At 41.6% G+C, this 17,145-nt stretch overlaps 1 protein-coding gene across 1 annotated transcript in view; it reads right to left on the bottom strand.

The window, feature by feature from the left end:
- Positions 1–17,145, bottom strand: part of KALRN (kalirin RhoGEF kinase) — a 694,022-nt gene continuing 676,877 nt past the window's right edge. Inside the window, exons 57-60 of the mRNA XM_052653860.1 lie at positions 15,804–15,882; positions 6,759–6,959; positions 1,096–1,234; positions 1–546 (exon numbers count right to left, since the gene is read on the bottom strand). Of these exons, the coding sequence (XP_052509820.1) occupies positions 1–546; positions 1,096–1,234; positions 6,759–6,959; positions 15,804–15,882 (965 nt within the window). The remainder of the gene's footprint in view (positions 547–1,095; positions 1,235–6,758; positions 6,960–15,803; positions 15,883–17,145) is intronic.

Raw genomic sequence — 17,145 nt, 5'->3', positions numbered from 1 at the left:
CTACGTGCCTTGGTTTAGCCGATTGACAATGTAGCTCTTGACGTTGGGAATGGGGCGCACATCATTCTGATGCTTGCGGCGCTCGATGAAGCACGCCAAGCGGGAGGTGTCCAAGGGGATCTTGGAGTAGCTGCCATTGTGGGGCTGCAGCCACGGATGCTGCAGGCAGGTGGCTGCCGTGGGCCGCCTCCGAAAGTCTTCCTGTAGGATCACATTGATGAAATCTCTGGCAGCATTGCTCACACCGCAGAAGTACTCGTGGGGGAAGCTGAAGTCCACCCTGCACACATTGATACACGTCTCCTCCTTGCTCTCATCCAAGAAGGGGGAGACCCCACTCAGCATGACGTATGTCAAAACCCCGATGCTCCAGATGTCGGTGCCCAGGGATACAGGGATGCCCTGGATCACTTCTGGGGCAGCAAACTCGGGGTTCCCCAGCAGGTGGTGGATATGGAAGTGACCTGAGATCTGGACAGCGTCCTCCAAGTCAATGAGCTTCACTCGAGGCACTGGAATCCGTAGGTCAATGAGCAGGTTTTCAGGCTGCGGAGATCCAAGGAGGTGGGGAGGAAAGAAGGCAAGTTCAGCTCTGTTTTGACTACCTGTAGGACTCCAGCCACTCCAACATGGTTCTGCTATTCTTTGATAAAGCCTGTAGTGTGCAGGATGTTCCCTATGCTTCAAACTGAGCTAGACTCTGAGGCTGGATGGTACTTCAGAGAGGTTGGTTGACACGGAAAATCCTGTCTTTTTAACTAGCCCTTCTGCACTGAGAGAGTAAATTATTTATTTGGGGGGAACAGGGGCTTCTTTTAGAAAAAGACAGGAACATTTAGTGATTCCTTCTATAAAGTCAGACAAAGTGGTTAAAGCCTACCTACCTTCTCTTAGCCCAGATATTATGTGACTCTGATGTGTTCTCATTAATTCAATAATAACACACAAATTGTGTGACAACCCGTGTTGTGTTTAATATTCATAGGGATTCTAATGCAAGAAAATAAAATAAAATGAGAATTTATATTCCTCAACGGCAGTGACTGGCAGGTTGAACTTAACCATTTCTCTGCTAGGGTTGCTATTCCTTATTACCTTTATGTCCAAATGTGCAACTCTGCAGTTATGAAGGTACTGCAGGGCTTCCATGATGTCTCGAATGTAGAAAGCTACTTTTTCTTCCATCAGCTCATCATGATTCATAAGGTAGTCCAAGAGTCGGCCATCGTCCATCCTGAAAAAAGGGAAGAAAAGGCAAAGGAAATATGTTTGCAAAGAAAACAAAAGAATAGCACACACAGAAATCTGTAAGATTGCTAATATTTCTCCTATTCCCTATTATAAATGAAAATCAGTGTTGCAAGACATGTGCATTTTAGAGTCCAAAGTTAGTACAATGTTCAGAACTTATATTAAAAAGATAGATAAATAGATATGGAGGAGATAGAAAGAGATAGAAATAGATGGATAGATAAGGGAGAGATGCATGCTTCAGGGAAAAAATCTGTATACTCTTAAGACACATTGTGAATGCCTGCTAAGTCGCCTCAGTTGTGTCCAACTCTGCAATGCTATGGACTGTAGCCCGGCAGACTCTGTGCATTGAAATTGCTCACAAGGAAGTCTGACATGCCTTTAAGAGAGGTTAGATTGCAAAATAGAGAAAGGAAGGAGACAGAGAGAGATCTTGCAACTATCTGAGTAACTGGAATCTGATGGCTTCAAGGAGCCTCCAGAGAAGGTGAAGGCACCCAACTCTAGTACTCTTGCCTGGAAAATCCCATGGATGGAGGAGCCTGGTAGGCTGCAGTCCATGGGGTCGCTAGGAGTCAGACATGACTGAAGCGACTTAGCAGCAGCAGCAGCAGCAAGGAGCCTCACATGTGTTTTGCAAATTGCTTTTCCTTTGTCAGCTTTTAGTTGGGGAAAAGTAGCAAGTAGGCAAAATTTGACCTTGACATTCATGATCCCTTCTTGAATCCTACTCCTCCTGGGCAACTATCCAACTTCAAAAAACTATGTCTGAGAGCCTGGTACGAGGAGCCAGCCAAACCTAGACTTGAATCATGGTTCTGCCACACACAGGCTGGGGACTTGGAACAAGTCATTTAAACTCTCTGTGTTTTGCTTTCCTCATCTTTAAAGTGAGAGTAACAACAACAATAAAAATCCCTGTTTCATCTATGAGGACTGTTGATGGATCAAGTGAGACACGGAGGCATTAAAGCATAACTGGTAGCAATAGCAAGTGTGCGACGAATGGCAACTATCTTCAGGTCCCCTGTGCCCTCTTTAGCAGGGAGTGACCAGATGTCAGGCGGCTGTCCTCTAATGTGCACTGGGCCATTGAGGACCACTGGGAAAGGTCCAGGCAGAGGAGCCTGAGCCAGAATCCGAAGCTACTTTTGAGCACAGCTGACGTCCTCCTGCTAAGTTCCCATTCTCTTCTCTAGCTTGTTCCTTCCCACCAGCTTGTTTTCTTCTCCTGCTTGCTTGACAGGCTCAAAGGCCTAAATCACAGTTGAAAGCTGTAAATGGAGGTGCTTCTCTGAACACAGGTACATGTGGAGCCACACACAGTACTGGTCTCCAGTATAAATGTCTGTCTTCTCTCCAGGCCCAGGGCCTCATCACACCAATCAGACATTTCTTTGAGGGATCCATACTTCCGAAAAGACTGTCCTCTTGGGCCTCTGTAAGATTTCTCTAAACTACAGGGCATGATCTCTGCTCTTAGCTTGGGGAAGGAGTGGGAAAGATGTGATCTTCTTGCTCTTTTCTGGGACCCAGTATGTAGCCCCAAGTATGCAGGGATACATACTGGAATGAGTGGAAGTTTTTGAAGGTCTGAAATGAGAGGAAGTCTGGAATGAGTGGAAGGTTTTGAAAGTAAGATTCTACCCTGAAAGGACTTTCTTGGGGGTAGACTGGGGATGCTATATCAATAGATGAGAGGAGCAACGCCACGTCCAAGGAGCGACGGCTGTGCAGGAGCAGGAGGGCCAAGAGGAGGCACTCCACGTTCAAGGTCAGGAGGGGCGGCCCTGAGGAGATACCCCTCGTCCAAGGTAAGGAACAGGGCTGTGCTTTGCTGGAGCAGCCGTGAAGAGATACCCCAGGACCAATGTAATTTGCAAGAGGGCATCAGAGCGCAGACACACTGAAACCATAATCACAGAAAACTAGGCAATCTGATCACACAGACCACAGCCTTGTCTAACTCAATGAAACTAAGCTACACCGTGTGGGGCCACCAAGGACAGGCAGGTCACGGTGGAAAGATCTGACAGAATGTGGTTCACTGGAGAAGGGAATGGCAAACCACTTCAGTACTCTTGCCTTGAGAACCCCATGAACAGTATGAAAAGGAAAAATGATAGGATACTGAAAGAGGAACTCCCCAGGGTGGTAGGTGCCCAATATGCTACTGGAGATCAGTGGAGAAACAACTCCAGAGAGAATGAAGGGATGGGGCCAAAGCAGAAACAACACCCAGTTTTGGATGTGACTGGTAACAGAAGCAAGGTCCGATGCTGTAAAGAGCAATATTGCATAGGAACCTGGAATGTTAGGTCCACGAATCAAGGCAAATTGGAAGTGGTCAAATAGAAGATGGCAAGAGTGAACATCAACATTCTAGGAATCAGTGAACTAAAATGGACTGGAATGGGTGAATTTAACTCAGTTGACCATTATATCTACTACTGCGGGCAGGAATCCCTCAGAAGAAATGGAGTAGCCATCATGGTCAACAAGAGAGTCTGAAATGCAGTACTTGGATGCAATCTCAAAAATGGCAGAATGATCTCTGTTCGTTTCCAAGCCAAACATTCAATATCACAGTAATCCAAGTCTATGCCCCAACCAGTAACACTGAAGAAGCTGAAGTTGAACGGTTCTATGAAGACCTACAAGACCTTGTAGAACTAACACTCAAAAAAGATGTCCTTTTCATTCTAGGGGACTGGAATGCAAAAGTAGGAAGTCAAGAAACACCTGGAGTAACGGGCAAATTTGGCCTTGGAGTACAGAATGAAGCAGGGGAAAGGCTAATAGAGTTTTGCCAAGAGAACGCACTGGTCATAGCAAACACCCTCTTTCAACAACACAAGAGAAGACTCTACACAAGGACATCACCAGATGGTCAACACCGAAATCAGACTGATTATATTCTTTGCAGCCAAAGATGGAGAAGCTCTATGCAGTCAGCAAAAACAAGACTGGTAGCTGACTGTGGCTCGGATCATGAACTCCTTATTGCCAAATTCAGACTTAAATTGAAGAAAGCAGGGAAAACCACTAGACCATTCAGGCATGACCTAAATCAAATCCTTTATGATTATACAGTGGAAGTGAGAAATAGATTTAAGGGATCTGATAGATAGAGTGCCTGATGAACTATGGACAGAGGTTCATGACATTGTACAGAAGACAGGGATCAAGACCATCCCCAAGAAAAAGAAATGCAAAAAAGCAAACTGGCTGTCTGAGGAGGCCTTATAAATAGCTGTGAAAAGAAGAGAAGCAAAAAGCAAAGGAGAAAAGGATAGATATAAGCATCTGAATGCAGAGTTCCAAAGAATAGCAAGGAGAGATAAGAAAGCCTTCCTCAGCAATCAATGCAAAGAAATAGAGGAAAAAAACAGAATGGAAAAGACTAGAGATCTCTTCAAGAAAATTAGAGATACCAAGGGAACTTTTCATGCAAAGATGGGCTCGATAAAGGACAGAAATGGTAGGGACCTAACAGAAGCAGAAGATATTAAGAAGAGGTGGCAAGAATACACAGAAGAACTGTACAAAAAAGATCTTCACGATAATCATGATAGTGTGATCACTTATCTAGAGCCAGACATCCTGGAATGTGAAGTCAAATGGGCCTTAGAAAGCATCACTATGAACAAAGCTAGTGGAGGTGATGGAATTCCAGTTGAGCTATTTCAAATCCTGAAAGATGATGCTGTGAAAGTGCTGCACTCAATATGCCAGCAAATTTGGAAAACTCAGCAGTGGCCACAGGACTGGAAAAGGGCAGTTTTCATTCTAATCCCAAAGAAAGGCAATGCCAAAGAATGCTCAAACTACCGCACAACTGCACTCATCTCACACACTAGTAGAGTAATACTCAAAATTCTCCAAACCAGGCTTCAGCAATATGTGAACTATGAACTTCCTAATGTTCGAGCTGGTTTTAGAAAAGGCAGAGGAACCAGAGATCAAATTGCCAACATCCGCTGGATGATGGAAAAAGCAAGAGAGTTCCAGAAAAACATCTATTTCTGCTATATTGACTATGCCAAAGCCTTTGACTGTGTGGATCACAATAAACTGGAAAATTCTGAAAGAGATGGGAATACCAGACCACCTGACCTGTCTCTTGAGAAACCTATATGCAGGTCAGGAAGCAACAGAACTGGACATGGAACAACAGACTGGTTCCAAATAGGAAAAGGAGTACGTCAAGGCTGTATATTGTCACTCTGATTATTTAACTTCTATGCAGAATACATCATGAGAAACACTGGGCTGGAAGAAGCACAAACTGGAATCAAGATTGCCAGGAGAAATATCAATAACCTTAGATATGTAGATGACACCACCCTTATGGCAGAAAGTGAAGAGGAAGTAAAGAGCCTCTTGATGAAAGTGAAAGAGGAGAGTGAAAAAGTTGGCTTAAAGCTCAACATTCAGAAAACGAAGATCATGGCATCTGGTCCCATCATTTCATGGGAAATAGATGGGAAACAGTGGAAACAGTGTCAGCCTTTATTTTTCTAGGCTCCAAAAATCACTGCAGATGGTGATTGCAGCCATGAAATTAAAAGACGCTTACTCCTTGGAAGGAAAGTTATGACCAACCTAGATAGCATATTCAAAAGCAGAGACATTACTTTGCCAACAAAGGTCCGTCTGGTCAAGGCTATGGTTCTTCCAGTGGTCATGTATGGATGTGAGAGTTGGACTGTGAAGAAAGCCGAGCACCGAATTGATGCTTTTGAACTGTGGTGTTGGAGAAGACTCTTGAGAGTCCCTTGGATTGCAAGGAGATCCAACCAGTCCATTCTAAAGGAGATTAGTCCTGTGTGTTCATTGGACAGACTGATGCTAAAGCTGAAACTCCAGTACTTTGGCCACCTCATGCGAAGAGTTGACTCATTGGAAAAGACCTTGATGCTGGGAGGGATTGGGGGCAGGAGGAAAAGGGGACAACAGAGGATGAGATGGCTGGATGTCATCACCGACTCGATGGACATGAGTTTGAGTAAACCCCGGAAGTTGGTGATGGACAGGGAGGCCTGGCATGCTGCGATTCAGGGGGTTGCAAAGAGTCGGACACAACTGAGCGACTGAACTGAACTGAACTGATAGCAGTAGACAGATGCACAAACTCTTCTCTTTCATTTCAATTTCACCCCTGTCAATGAGCCCCTTGCCAATAAGCTTTTCCTAAATTCCTGCCCACCCAAGAGCCCATAAGAGATAGAAGATGAAAACTGGAGTGAGACAGATGTGGGTTCAAGTCCCAGCTTCTCCATTTCCTAGTTTTAAGGAGCTACTTTTAATGAACTTCCTTATCTCTGATTTTCTGATCTATAAAATGGGAATCACATTTTTATACAATGGAGGGGAGAGTGCGTGTTACATACAATACTTTGTAAGCCAGAGGCATTGTATGAAATGTAACTGCCATTTCCTGTGAGCAAGAAAATAAGCCAAACAGCTGGGGACTGCGTTCAAGAGATGATACTGGTACTTACAGTTCCAAAATGAGGATGTAGGAAGTGGGGGACTCATAGGTGTCATGGAGAGTGATGTACTGGGGGTGCTGCAGGTGCTGAAGCAGGGCAGCCTCGTGGGCAGCCTGCTCCTTTTTCTTCATTTTTTTGCTAACAAATTTCACAGCGACATCTTTGCGAGTAGCTTTGTGAATGCACTTCTTTACTATGGAGAACCGGCCTCTGGAAAACAAAAGGGAGAAAGTGTTTTGCCAAGATTCCTCAATCAACTAGGTATCATTTTATTCAAGGATGCGAGAAGTTTTATCTGAAGTGGTTAGACAGTAACATTTTATTATTATAGAAACCTACTTTTTTTTTGCATTTTTTAACTATAACATTATCATTCAGAATTGTTAACTATAATATTATCTTTCCTTTCTTAGCATTTGAGGGTTCTCCAAGATGCAAAAAACTAAATAATATTTTTAGTCAATGAACATCAACTACAAGTTCAGTTTCCTGAACAGAGTATATTTCTATAAAATACAACAGTGAGAATATGAAAGAAGGAGGAATTCTGCTCTACGATAATTTCAAAACATTTTCTACAGAGGCAATTTTTTTCATCTTATTTTATATTTCTTATCCTTTTGTTACAGAAAATTTCCTATATATACAAAAGTAGAGAGAAGAGTGTAACAGATCTTCTATGTACCCAGCAGCCGGTATCAACAATTGTCAACACTTTGCCAAACTTTCATCTCTTCTTTACCTATCTCCTGCCCATTTTTTTTGTTTTGTTTTGTTTTTCTGGAGTGTTTTAAGTGCATGCTATTTCTCACATAAATATTAAGTTTGCATCTCTAGTTTGACAAGGACATTTAAAAATATATCACCACCACTCCATGGAAGGTAGTAAGAAAGTAATACAGAAGGAAAAACTGTTTGGCAATGGAAGGAGAGAGAGGGAGGGTTGAAGAGGTGACAAGGCAGCAATATTCAGAATCTGTCCGTGAGGGGCCCTAACCCAAGAGTAGGGGAGTGAGAAGTCCTAGGGCAGTCCACTCATCTAGCGGAAATGAATGCATCAGATATCATGGCCACCACTAAGACTGTCCAGCTGACTCCTTAACCTGGCTCTGTGTTCACTAAGCAACTTCCTGATAATAACTTTTTTCACTATAAATTTTCCCCAAAGAAGAGAAGGCCCTAATTAACAAAGCAAGTATTAGACAAATATTAATTGAATGCCTATTACATGCCAGACATCAATCTTGGCATAGTGAACAAGTATTTAGCAAAACTGGCAGTTCTGTTTTACATTATCAAGTAATAAGTTGCCATCCTGGGTTTTAACAGCACTCTCTCATTTGCTTCCTATAGGTCACTCCTTCCAGAGGACTTTAAATGCAGGAAAACAACTGATTGCTGAAGAGAGATCTGGATTGGTGGTTATGTCACAGTATTGCTACCTTAATTTTAAAAATATATTTGTGTTTATCAATGTTATGCATCCTTATGGTTTAAAAAGTCATTAGCTTTAGCAAAGTTTGTCATCAAAAGCAGTAATGTCTCATTCTCCATTCATCACCATTTTTCTTCCCACAAAGGCAGTTTAATGTATTTTGCTGATTTTTCAGATATTTTCTTCTATGGCACTAAGTATAGTATGTTTTGTATGACTACTTCTTGATTTTTCAATTTTAGTTATTATCTGTTGACATCCCACTATGGAAGATGAGATTTTAGCCTCTTTCCTTCCTTTGTCTCTACTACATAACCACTTTTCCTATTCCCTGTCCTTCCAAGAGAATTATATTATAATCAATATTCAGTTTTTCCATTATTGCAACTATGTGAAGTGCTGGTCACAGTTGAACCTCTAGCAAAATAAGACAATTTTTCATGTTTGTAGTAAAATGCATTCTTTAATAATTTCTGACAGAGAGTGCATGGGAAATAAGTTGTCTGATATTTACATATCTAAAATATGCATATTCTACACTTATAATTGATTGTTAGGTTGCTGCTGCTGCTGCTAAGTTGCTTCAGTCGTGTCTGACTCTGTGCGACCCCATAGATGGCAGCCCACCATGCTCCACCGTCCCTGGGATTCCCCAGGCAAGAACACTGGAGTGGGTTGCCATTTCCTTCTCCAAGGCATGAAAGTGAAAAGTGAAAGTGAAGTCACTGAGTTGTGTCCAACTCTCAGTGACCCCATGGACTGCAGCCCACCAGGCTCCTCCGTCCCTGGGATTTTCCAGGCAAGAGTACTGGAATGGGGTGGTTAGGTTAGCTGGGTATAATTCTATGTTGAAAAAATTTTGAAGGAATTATTCTGTTGCCTTCTAACTTCTGGTGTGAACGATGATGTTAACTGTTAAGGCCCATAGCATTATTATTCCTAACCCTTTGCATATGATTCTTATAAAAATATTTAATTCTCTTTTCACTGAGATTTCTCTTACTTTCTTTAGCTCAAAGACCTTTTCTATAGTTTTGCTGGCCAGAAATATTGGATTCCATCAGAATTTTAGCCTCTGCATCATCATATACTTCCACATGAATACCCTTGGGGGTAAAGAGTAAAAGAAAGAAGAAAAAGGTGAAAATAGGGATCTCATTGCTCTCTTCCTGTTTTTTGGCCATAAAGATGGGTTTCTCTCAGAGATTTTGCTCTCTGGGCATGCAGGACAGTTCCCTGATTTGGTCCACCCTTGGGTCAAAGTTAGGAGATCAAAGAGAGAAAAAAACCTCAAAGCCCAGAAAACTCACTGCCACTGTCTATGTATTTTTCAGGTATTAACTCCCTCCCCAATCTCCCTGTTCTTAACTTTTCAGGAAGCTCAAATAGTTGCTGTTTGTATTTCATCCAGAGATGCTAGTGTAGTCAGTGAGAGAAAAGGCCACAAGGCGCTTACTCCATCTTGGCCAGCATCATAAATTGGTTCATTCTAACAACTGGGGACTAGGAAGTTGTTTGGAAGCTCTGAGTTTGTGGATGGAGGCTGTCAACTTGACTGTCACTGTATGGTGAACTGCATGGACTGTTCAGTTGGGGGAAACTTCAAAGTCAGCATCTTTAAATCTTTCCTCTTGAGTTGGTCAAATTTTGCAGAGAAAGATCCTCCAACTTTCTGGCAAGAACGTGAAGCCTTGGTTTTCCACCTCTGGAAGCCTGATTGATAAGAGAACAGGGGTCCTCGGTATCTAGCATTTACATATTCTCACAAGGGTCCTGTGTCAGTGATGCCATCCAATCATCTCATCCTCTGTTGTCCCCTTCTCCTCCCGCCTTCAATCTTTCCCAGCATCAGGGTCTTTTCAAATGAGTCAGTTCTTCATATCAGGTGGCCAAAATATTGGAGTTTCAGCTTCAGCATCAGTCCTTCCAATGAATATTCAGGACTGATTTCTTTTAGGATGGACTGGTTTGATCTCCTTGCAGTCCAAGGGACTCTCAAGAGTCCTTTCCAACAGCACAGTTCAAAAGCATCAATTCTTTCATGCTCAGCTTTCTTTATAGTCCAACTCTATAGGCTATACTGCTGCTTTTTTGGATCCTGTAACCAGGTAGCATTCCCAGGGAATAACTCTTCAGCTTCTTTAAGCTGCAATGGTGCCTGTATAGTTTATTTCTGGTTAAGTATGCCATGCTTAAGTCCTCTTTGCTTCTATGAATGAGCTATTGGAGTGAAGATATTTCTTTTTTGTAATAGTTACTGAAGAGCCATTTCTAACAAGATAGCCATATAGACCTAGAATTCTAGGTTTATGTGTGATGGAGAAAGCTGACTCATGTATATGACCCTGGCACAGTGGCACAGATATATTTTGTGTCTCATGTAAGTATCTACATGTCTTATTTCCACTCTGTTAACATAACAGCATTTTAAAGATCTAAAAATATGAAGACTATACTTCGGAGAGAGGAAAATCTTCAGGCTATTGGAGACGAACTTTTTAAAAAATTGATTGCTTTGAACAGATCAGAAAATTGATCTCTCCTTAAGAAATATCAAAACATCCATCTTTCAAGAGAAAAACGTGCCTTAGCCTAAGACTATTAACAGCAAATACAGGCTTCAGGGAGGACTTAACTGGTACATCCATGGGACTGAACCGGTTTCATTTAGAACCAGATGGGGATTTGTTCTGCTTATTATTGGGGCTCATAGTGTGGTAGTGGTTTAGTCACTAAGTCGTGTCTGACTCTTGTGACCCCATGGACTGTAGCCCACTGGGCTCCTCTGTCCATGGGATTTTCCAGGCAAGAATACTGGAGTGGGTTGCCATTTCCTTCTCCAGGGGATCTTCCCAACCCAGGGATTGAACCCACATCTCCTGCATTGCAGGCAGATTCTTTACTGCTGATCCACCATGAAGCCCTGGGGGTCATATATAGCTTCACAAACTTCAGTATCATGGAGCAAACTAGATTTCAATTACCAAAATTTATTTTTGACAAAAATTGCTGTGATGTGAAACAGCATATATTGGTAAAACAAACACAAGCTTAAAGTCAGGTACCCAGGGTTTGAATCCTGGCTATATACTTAGTAGTTGTGGGATCTTGAAAAAGTTACTTAACCTTCTCAGCTTGAGTTTCTTTTACTGGAAATCTACACTTCCCCGGTGGCTCAGACGGTAAAGCGTGTGCCCGCAATGTAGGAGACCCCGGTTCCATTCCTGGGTCGGGAAGCTCCCCTAGAGGAGGAAATGGCAATCCACTCCAGCATACTTGCCTGGAAAATCCCATGGATGGAGGAGCCTGATAGGCTACAGTCCATGGGGTCGCAAAGAGTTGGACATGACTGAGCGACTTTACTTTACTTAACTCAAACACTACCTCATGGTGTTGTAAGGATTAAATAACTTTTGTATAATATCTGCATGGTATCCAGAGGACTGTATTACTCAATAAGCATCATCATCATTCATTACCATGTAGACTTCCACTGGCTCTCCCTCCTGTTTTTCTGTTTGGCTACCTACATGAAGAAGATCCGGAAGTAGAGCTAAAGCTGGATTTTGATGAAAGGAGCTGTAACAAAAGGCAGTGATATACACTGTGACGCCTGCCTAGGAAAACGAGAATAATGAACATTTTTGCTCTCTCAACAACCTCTGTCACAACCACTTAGGAAATTTTATGCTTCATTGAGAAATGTCAGTTAGAGATGGAGATGATACCAATGGCCCATTGCTAGTGGGTGCTCTCTTATTTACACATCACAGGAGGGGGGTGACTTGTAAGACCTACTCACATTCTCTCACTTAGACCACCTGGAGACCAATGTATCACAGGCATGAACCCCTTTTTTTCCCTTATCATCAACTATTTTGTGAGACATGTGATACACTATTTTTCACTATTCTCTTAAAAGTCATATTTTTATCCTTTCATTTTTGAGAACACATTTTTCTAACTAAAGGGGAGAGAGAAAAAGAGAGACACTTGAACCCAACAATTAATGATTATACATTCTTCTAGTCAAGGCTATGATTTTTCCAGTGGTCATGTGTTGATGTGAGAGTTGGACTGTGAAGAAAGCTGAGCACCGAAGAATTGATGCTTTTGAACTGTGGTGTTGGAGAAGACTCTTGAGAGTCTCTTGCACTGCAAGGAGATCCAACCAGTCCACTCTAAAAGAGATTAGTCCTGGGATTTCTTTGGAAGGAGTGATGCTAAAGCTGAAACTCCAGTACTTTGGCCGCCTCATGCTAAGAGTTGATTCATTGGAAAAGTCTCTGATGCTGGGAGGGATTGCGGGCAGGAGGAGAAGGGGATGACAGAGGATGAGATGGCTGGATGGCATCACTGACTCAATGGACGTGAGTCTGAGTGAACTTTGGGAGTTGGTGATGGACAGGGAGGCCTGGCGTGCTGCAATTCATGGGGTCGCAAAGAGTCGGACACGACTGAGCAACTAAACGGAACTGAACTGAAGGAAGACATGGAACTTCTTATCAAAATTGACCATATACTACTCATAAAGCAAGTCCCAACAAAAATCAGGGAATCAGTATCACATAGACCAAATTCTCTAACCACATGGTAATTAAATTAGAAATCGGTAGTAAGAAGATAATCTTTTAAATGGACAGATTCTTAGAAAAGTTCAATCTTCCAAGACTGAACCAGAAAGATATAGAAATTATGAACAACCCAATTACAAGCAGTGAAATTGAAGCCGTGATTAAAAATCTCCCAAAAAACAAAAGCCGAGGACCAGATGGCTTCACAAGGGAATTCCATCAAACATTTAGAGAACAGCTAATGCCTATCCTTTGAAAACTCAAAAAATTGCAGAGGAAGGAACATTCCCAAACTCATTCGATGAGGCCATCACCCTGATACCAAAACCAGATAAAAACAACACAAAAAAAGAAAACTACAGGCCAATATCACTGATGAACATGGATGCAAAACTCTTCAACAGAATTTTAGCTAACAGAATTCAGCAACACATCAAAAAGCTCATACACCATGATCAAGTTGGGTTTATTCCAGGAATGCAAGGATTCTTTAATATACACAAATCAATCAATGTGATACACCATATTAACAAACTGAAAGATAAAAATCATATGATAATCTCAATAGATGCAGAAAAAGCCTTTGACAAAATTCAGCACCCATTTATGATTGTAACTCTTCAAAATATGGGCACAGAAGGAACCTACCTCAACATAGGAAAGGCCATATATGATAAGCCTACAGCAAACATTATTCTCAATGGTCAAAAACTGAAAGCATTCCCCCTAAGATCAGGAACAAGACAAGGGTGTCCACTTTCACCACTGTTATTCAATACAGTTGTGGAAGTCCTAGGTAGAGCAATCAGAGAAGAAAAAGAAATAAAAGGAATCCAGATCGCAAAAGAAGAAGTAAAGCTCTCACTGTTTGCAGATGACATGATACTATACATAGAAAACCCTAAAGACAGTATCAGAAAATTACTAGAGCTAATCAGTGAATTTAGCAAAGTTGTAGGATACAAAATCAATACACAGAAATCACTTGCATTTCTATATATTAACAATGAAAATTCAGAAAGAGAAATTAAGGAATCAATCCCATTCACCAGTGCAACAAAAAGAATTAAATATCTAGGAATAAACCTACCTAGGGAGACAAAAGAACTGTACACAGAAAATTATAAGACACTAATGAAAGACATAAACAGACAGAGAGATATTCCATGTTCCTGAATAGGAAGAATCAATATTGTGAAAATGACTATACTACCAAATGCAATCTACAGATTCAATGCTATCCCTATCAAATTACCAGTGGCATTTTTCACAGAACTAAAACAAAAAATTTCACAATTCATATGGAAATACAAAAGACCCAGAATAGCCAAAACAGTCTTGAGAAACAAGAATGGAGCTGGAGGGATCAACCTTCCTGACTTCAGATTATACTACAAAGCTACAGTCATCGAGACAGTATGATACAGGCACAAAAATAAAAATATAGACCCATGGAACAAGAAAGAAAGCCCAGAAATAAACCCATGCACCTATGGGGACCTTATTTTTGACAAAGGAGGTGAGAATATACAATGGGTCAAAGACAGCCTCTTCAATAAACGGTGCTGGGAAAACTGGACAGCTACATGTAAAAGAATGAAATTAGAACACTTCCTAACACCATACACAAAGATAAACTCAAAATGGATTAAAGACCTAAATGTAAGACCAGAAACTATAAAACTCTTAAAGGAAAACATAGGCAGAATACTTGATGACATAAATCAAAGCAAGATCCTCTATGACCCACCTCCTAGATTAATGGAAATAAAAACAAAAGTAAACAAATAGGATGGGATTAAACTTAAAAGCTTTTGCACAGCAAATGAAACTATAAGCAAGGTGAAAAGACATCCTTCAGAATAGGAGAAAATAATAGCAAATGAAACAACTGACAAAGGATTAATTTCCAAAATATACAAGCAGCTCATACAACTCAATGGCCAGAAAAACAAACAACCCAATCAAAAAGTGGGAAAAAGACCTAAACAGACATTTCTCCAAAGAAAACATACAGGTGGCTAACTAACACATGAAAAGATGCTCAACATCATTCAGTATTAGAGAAATGCAAATCAAAACTACAATGAGATATCACCTCACACCTGTCAGAATGGCCCTCATCAAAAAACCCACAAGCAATGCTGGAGATGTAAATTGATACAGCCACTATGGAAGACGGTATGGAGATTCCTTAAAAACGCATTTGAGTCAGTTCTGATGAGGTGGATGAACCTAGAACCTATTATACAGATTGAAGTGAGTCAGAAAGAGAAAGATAAATATCATATTCTAATATATATATACAGAATCTAGAAGAATGGTACTGAAGAATTTATTTACAGGGCAGCAGTGGAGAAACAGACAGAGAATAGACTTATGGACATGGGGAGAGGGGAGGGGAGGGTGAGGTGTATGGAGAGAGTAACATGGAAACTTACATTACCATATGAAAAACAGATAGCCAACGGGAATTTGCTGTATGGCTCAGGAAACTCAAACAGGGGCTCTGTATCAACCTAGAGGGGTGGGATGGGGAGGGAGAAGGGAGGGAGCTTCAAAAGGGAGGGGGTATATGTGTACCTATGGCTGATTCATGTTGAGGTTTGAGAGAAAACAGCAAAATTCTGTAAAGCAATTATCCTTCAATAAAAATTAAAAAAAAGATAATTTAAAAAAATCTCACACATTTGGACATTTTAAAAACATTTCTACAGCTGGGTCAAAGAGAAGAATCATAGTTGAAGGATAAAGTACTTAGAGCTGAACAATGAAAATGCCACAATCAGAACTCTGGATGTAGCTAAATTGTACCCTGAAGAGAAGACTGAGCCTTCAATTCTTATATTAGAAAAGCAGAAAGGCTGAGAACTTCAACTTAAGTTAGAAAAAGCAGCATAGAAAAGACACATAAATAGTCTAGTTTTTTCTTGGTATAGAGAAAACGCACTTAGTGAAAGAAACAAAAGACAAGAAAAAAGTCATGTTCATGATGTGATGTTGTTAAGTGTTCATAAACAAAAGAACAGAAAACTGGGTCATTACCTTCCAATTTCATTCAGCTCAGTATAAGCTGAATCAAAATTTTCCTTCCAAGAAATGGTGGCACCATCAGCAGCAGCATCTTTGGAAGAGAAAGGATCCATTTATCATACTGAGGAAGTCATACAAGAGGGACGAAAAGGTTAACAGAAAAGCTCCAGCATCACCCCCAAAGCAATTCTCATGGCTAAATATGGGATCTAACTCAGTGGGAAAATACCACAATTCTCTGAAATGTTATCTAAAAAAAATACTAGCCAAGGGGAAACTGATGTGGCAGTCAGACTCCCCATACTACCTCCATAAATGAAGGGAAAACTTGGAACAATCAGAAATGTAACTTCTGAATGTTTTCAAATAGAAATCTGGCAGCAAAAATTAAAAGGGAGAAAAAAAAAACCACACACACACACACTTTGAAAGGCCTAGAAAAGCCAGTGAGAATCAGGGCTGTAGGAAGGACGCAGCAGAGAGGAAAGGGGAAGAGTTATAAAGCCAAGAAGAAAGGAACATGCAGAGAGCAGGCTGAAAACTGCTCATTCTCACCCCTTTATTCTCTGCATTAACGAGCCTATCTGGTATACTGAATGATTTAGCTTTACCCCAAATATATTAATACACCTGGCATAATCTTTGGCGGCACTACCTTGTTTGATACGTTAACTCCCTGGCAGTGATTTATACACACACGCGCGCACACACACACACACACAAGCATGCACTACAACATTTGTGCTGTCTGCTGGGGAGCAAGGCTCGCACAACAGGAAGCAAAGCAGAAGCAGTGGTCATCCCAGGTGGGACTCAGGGGGCAGCTGGGAGAAGAGCAGTCCAGCTGCAGCACGTCGCTTTTGACCCTGGCCATCTCAGTCTGCCCACAGCACAGCTGGGCTGAGGCTGGACTTGGCTTACCCACATAGAGTTCTGAGGAAATAAAGAACCAGGACCAAGGTTTCCCAGTGAGTCACAGGCCCCTCGGGAGCAGAGCGGGGCCCAGCTGGCAGTGGGGAGGGCCTGGGGAGCATTTCCGGAGTTAACCGTGGGGGTGGGTGGGGGGCTGCAGCCCGGGGGCCCTACAGGGTCCACAGCCCCTCTGGAGACTCCGGGACGCCCTTGACCTAAAGACACAAGTTCACTGTCTTTTAATTTCAGTGACTTCCTCTCCTTATCCCACACATTCCATTGTCCTGCACTGCCCCAAACTTCACTATTGGGAGATTTCTTACAAAATGTCCCAGGGACCAAGGTGGCTTGGTGAATTCACAAATAGAGGGGCAAAAAAAGAACCAGGTTTGTAAAATACTCAAATGCAGCTAGTTAAATGCATATCTTAGTCATTCAACGT

This window comes from Budorcas taxicolor, chromosome 1, assembly GCF_023091745.1.
Source record: "Budorcas taxicolor isolate Tak-1 chromosome 1, Takin1.1, whole genome shotgun sequence".
In the NCBI taxonomy this organism is placed as follows: Eukaryota; Metazoa; Chordata; class Mammalia; order Artiodactyla; family Bovidae; genus Budorcas; species Budorcas taxicolor.
This window is presented reverse-complemented; position numbering and strand designations above follow the sequence as displayed.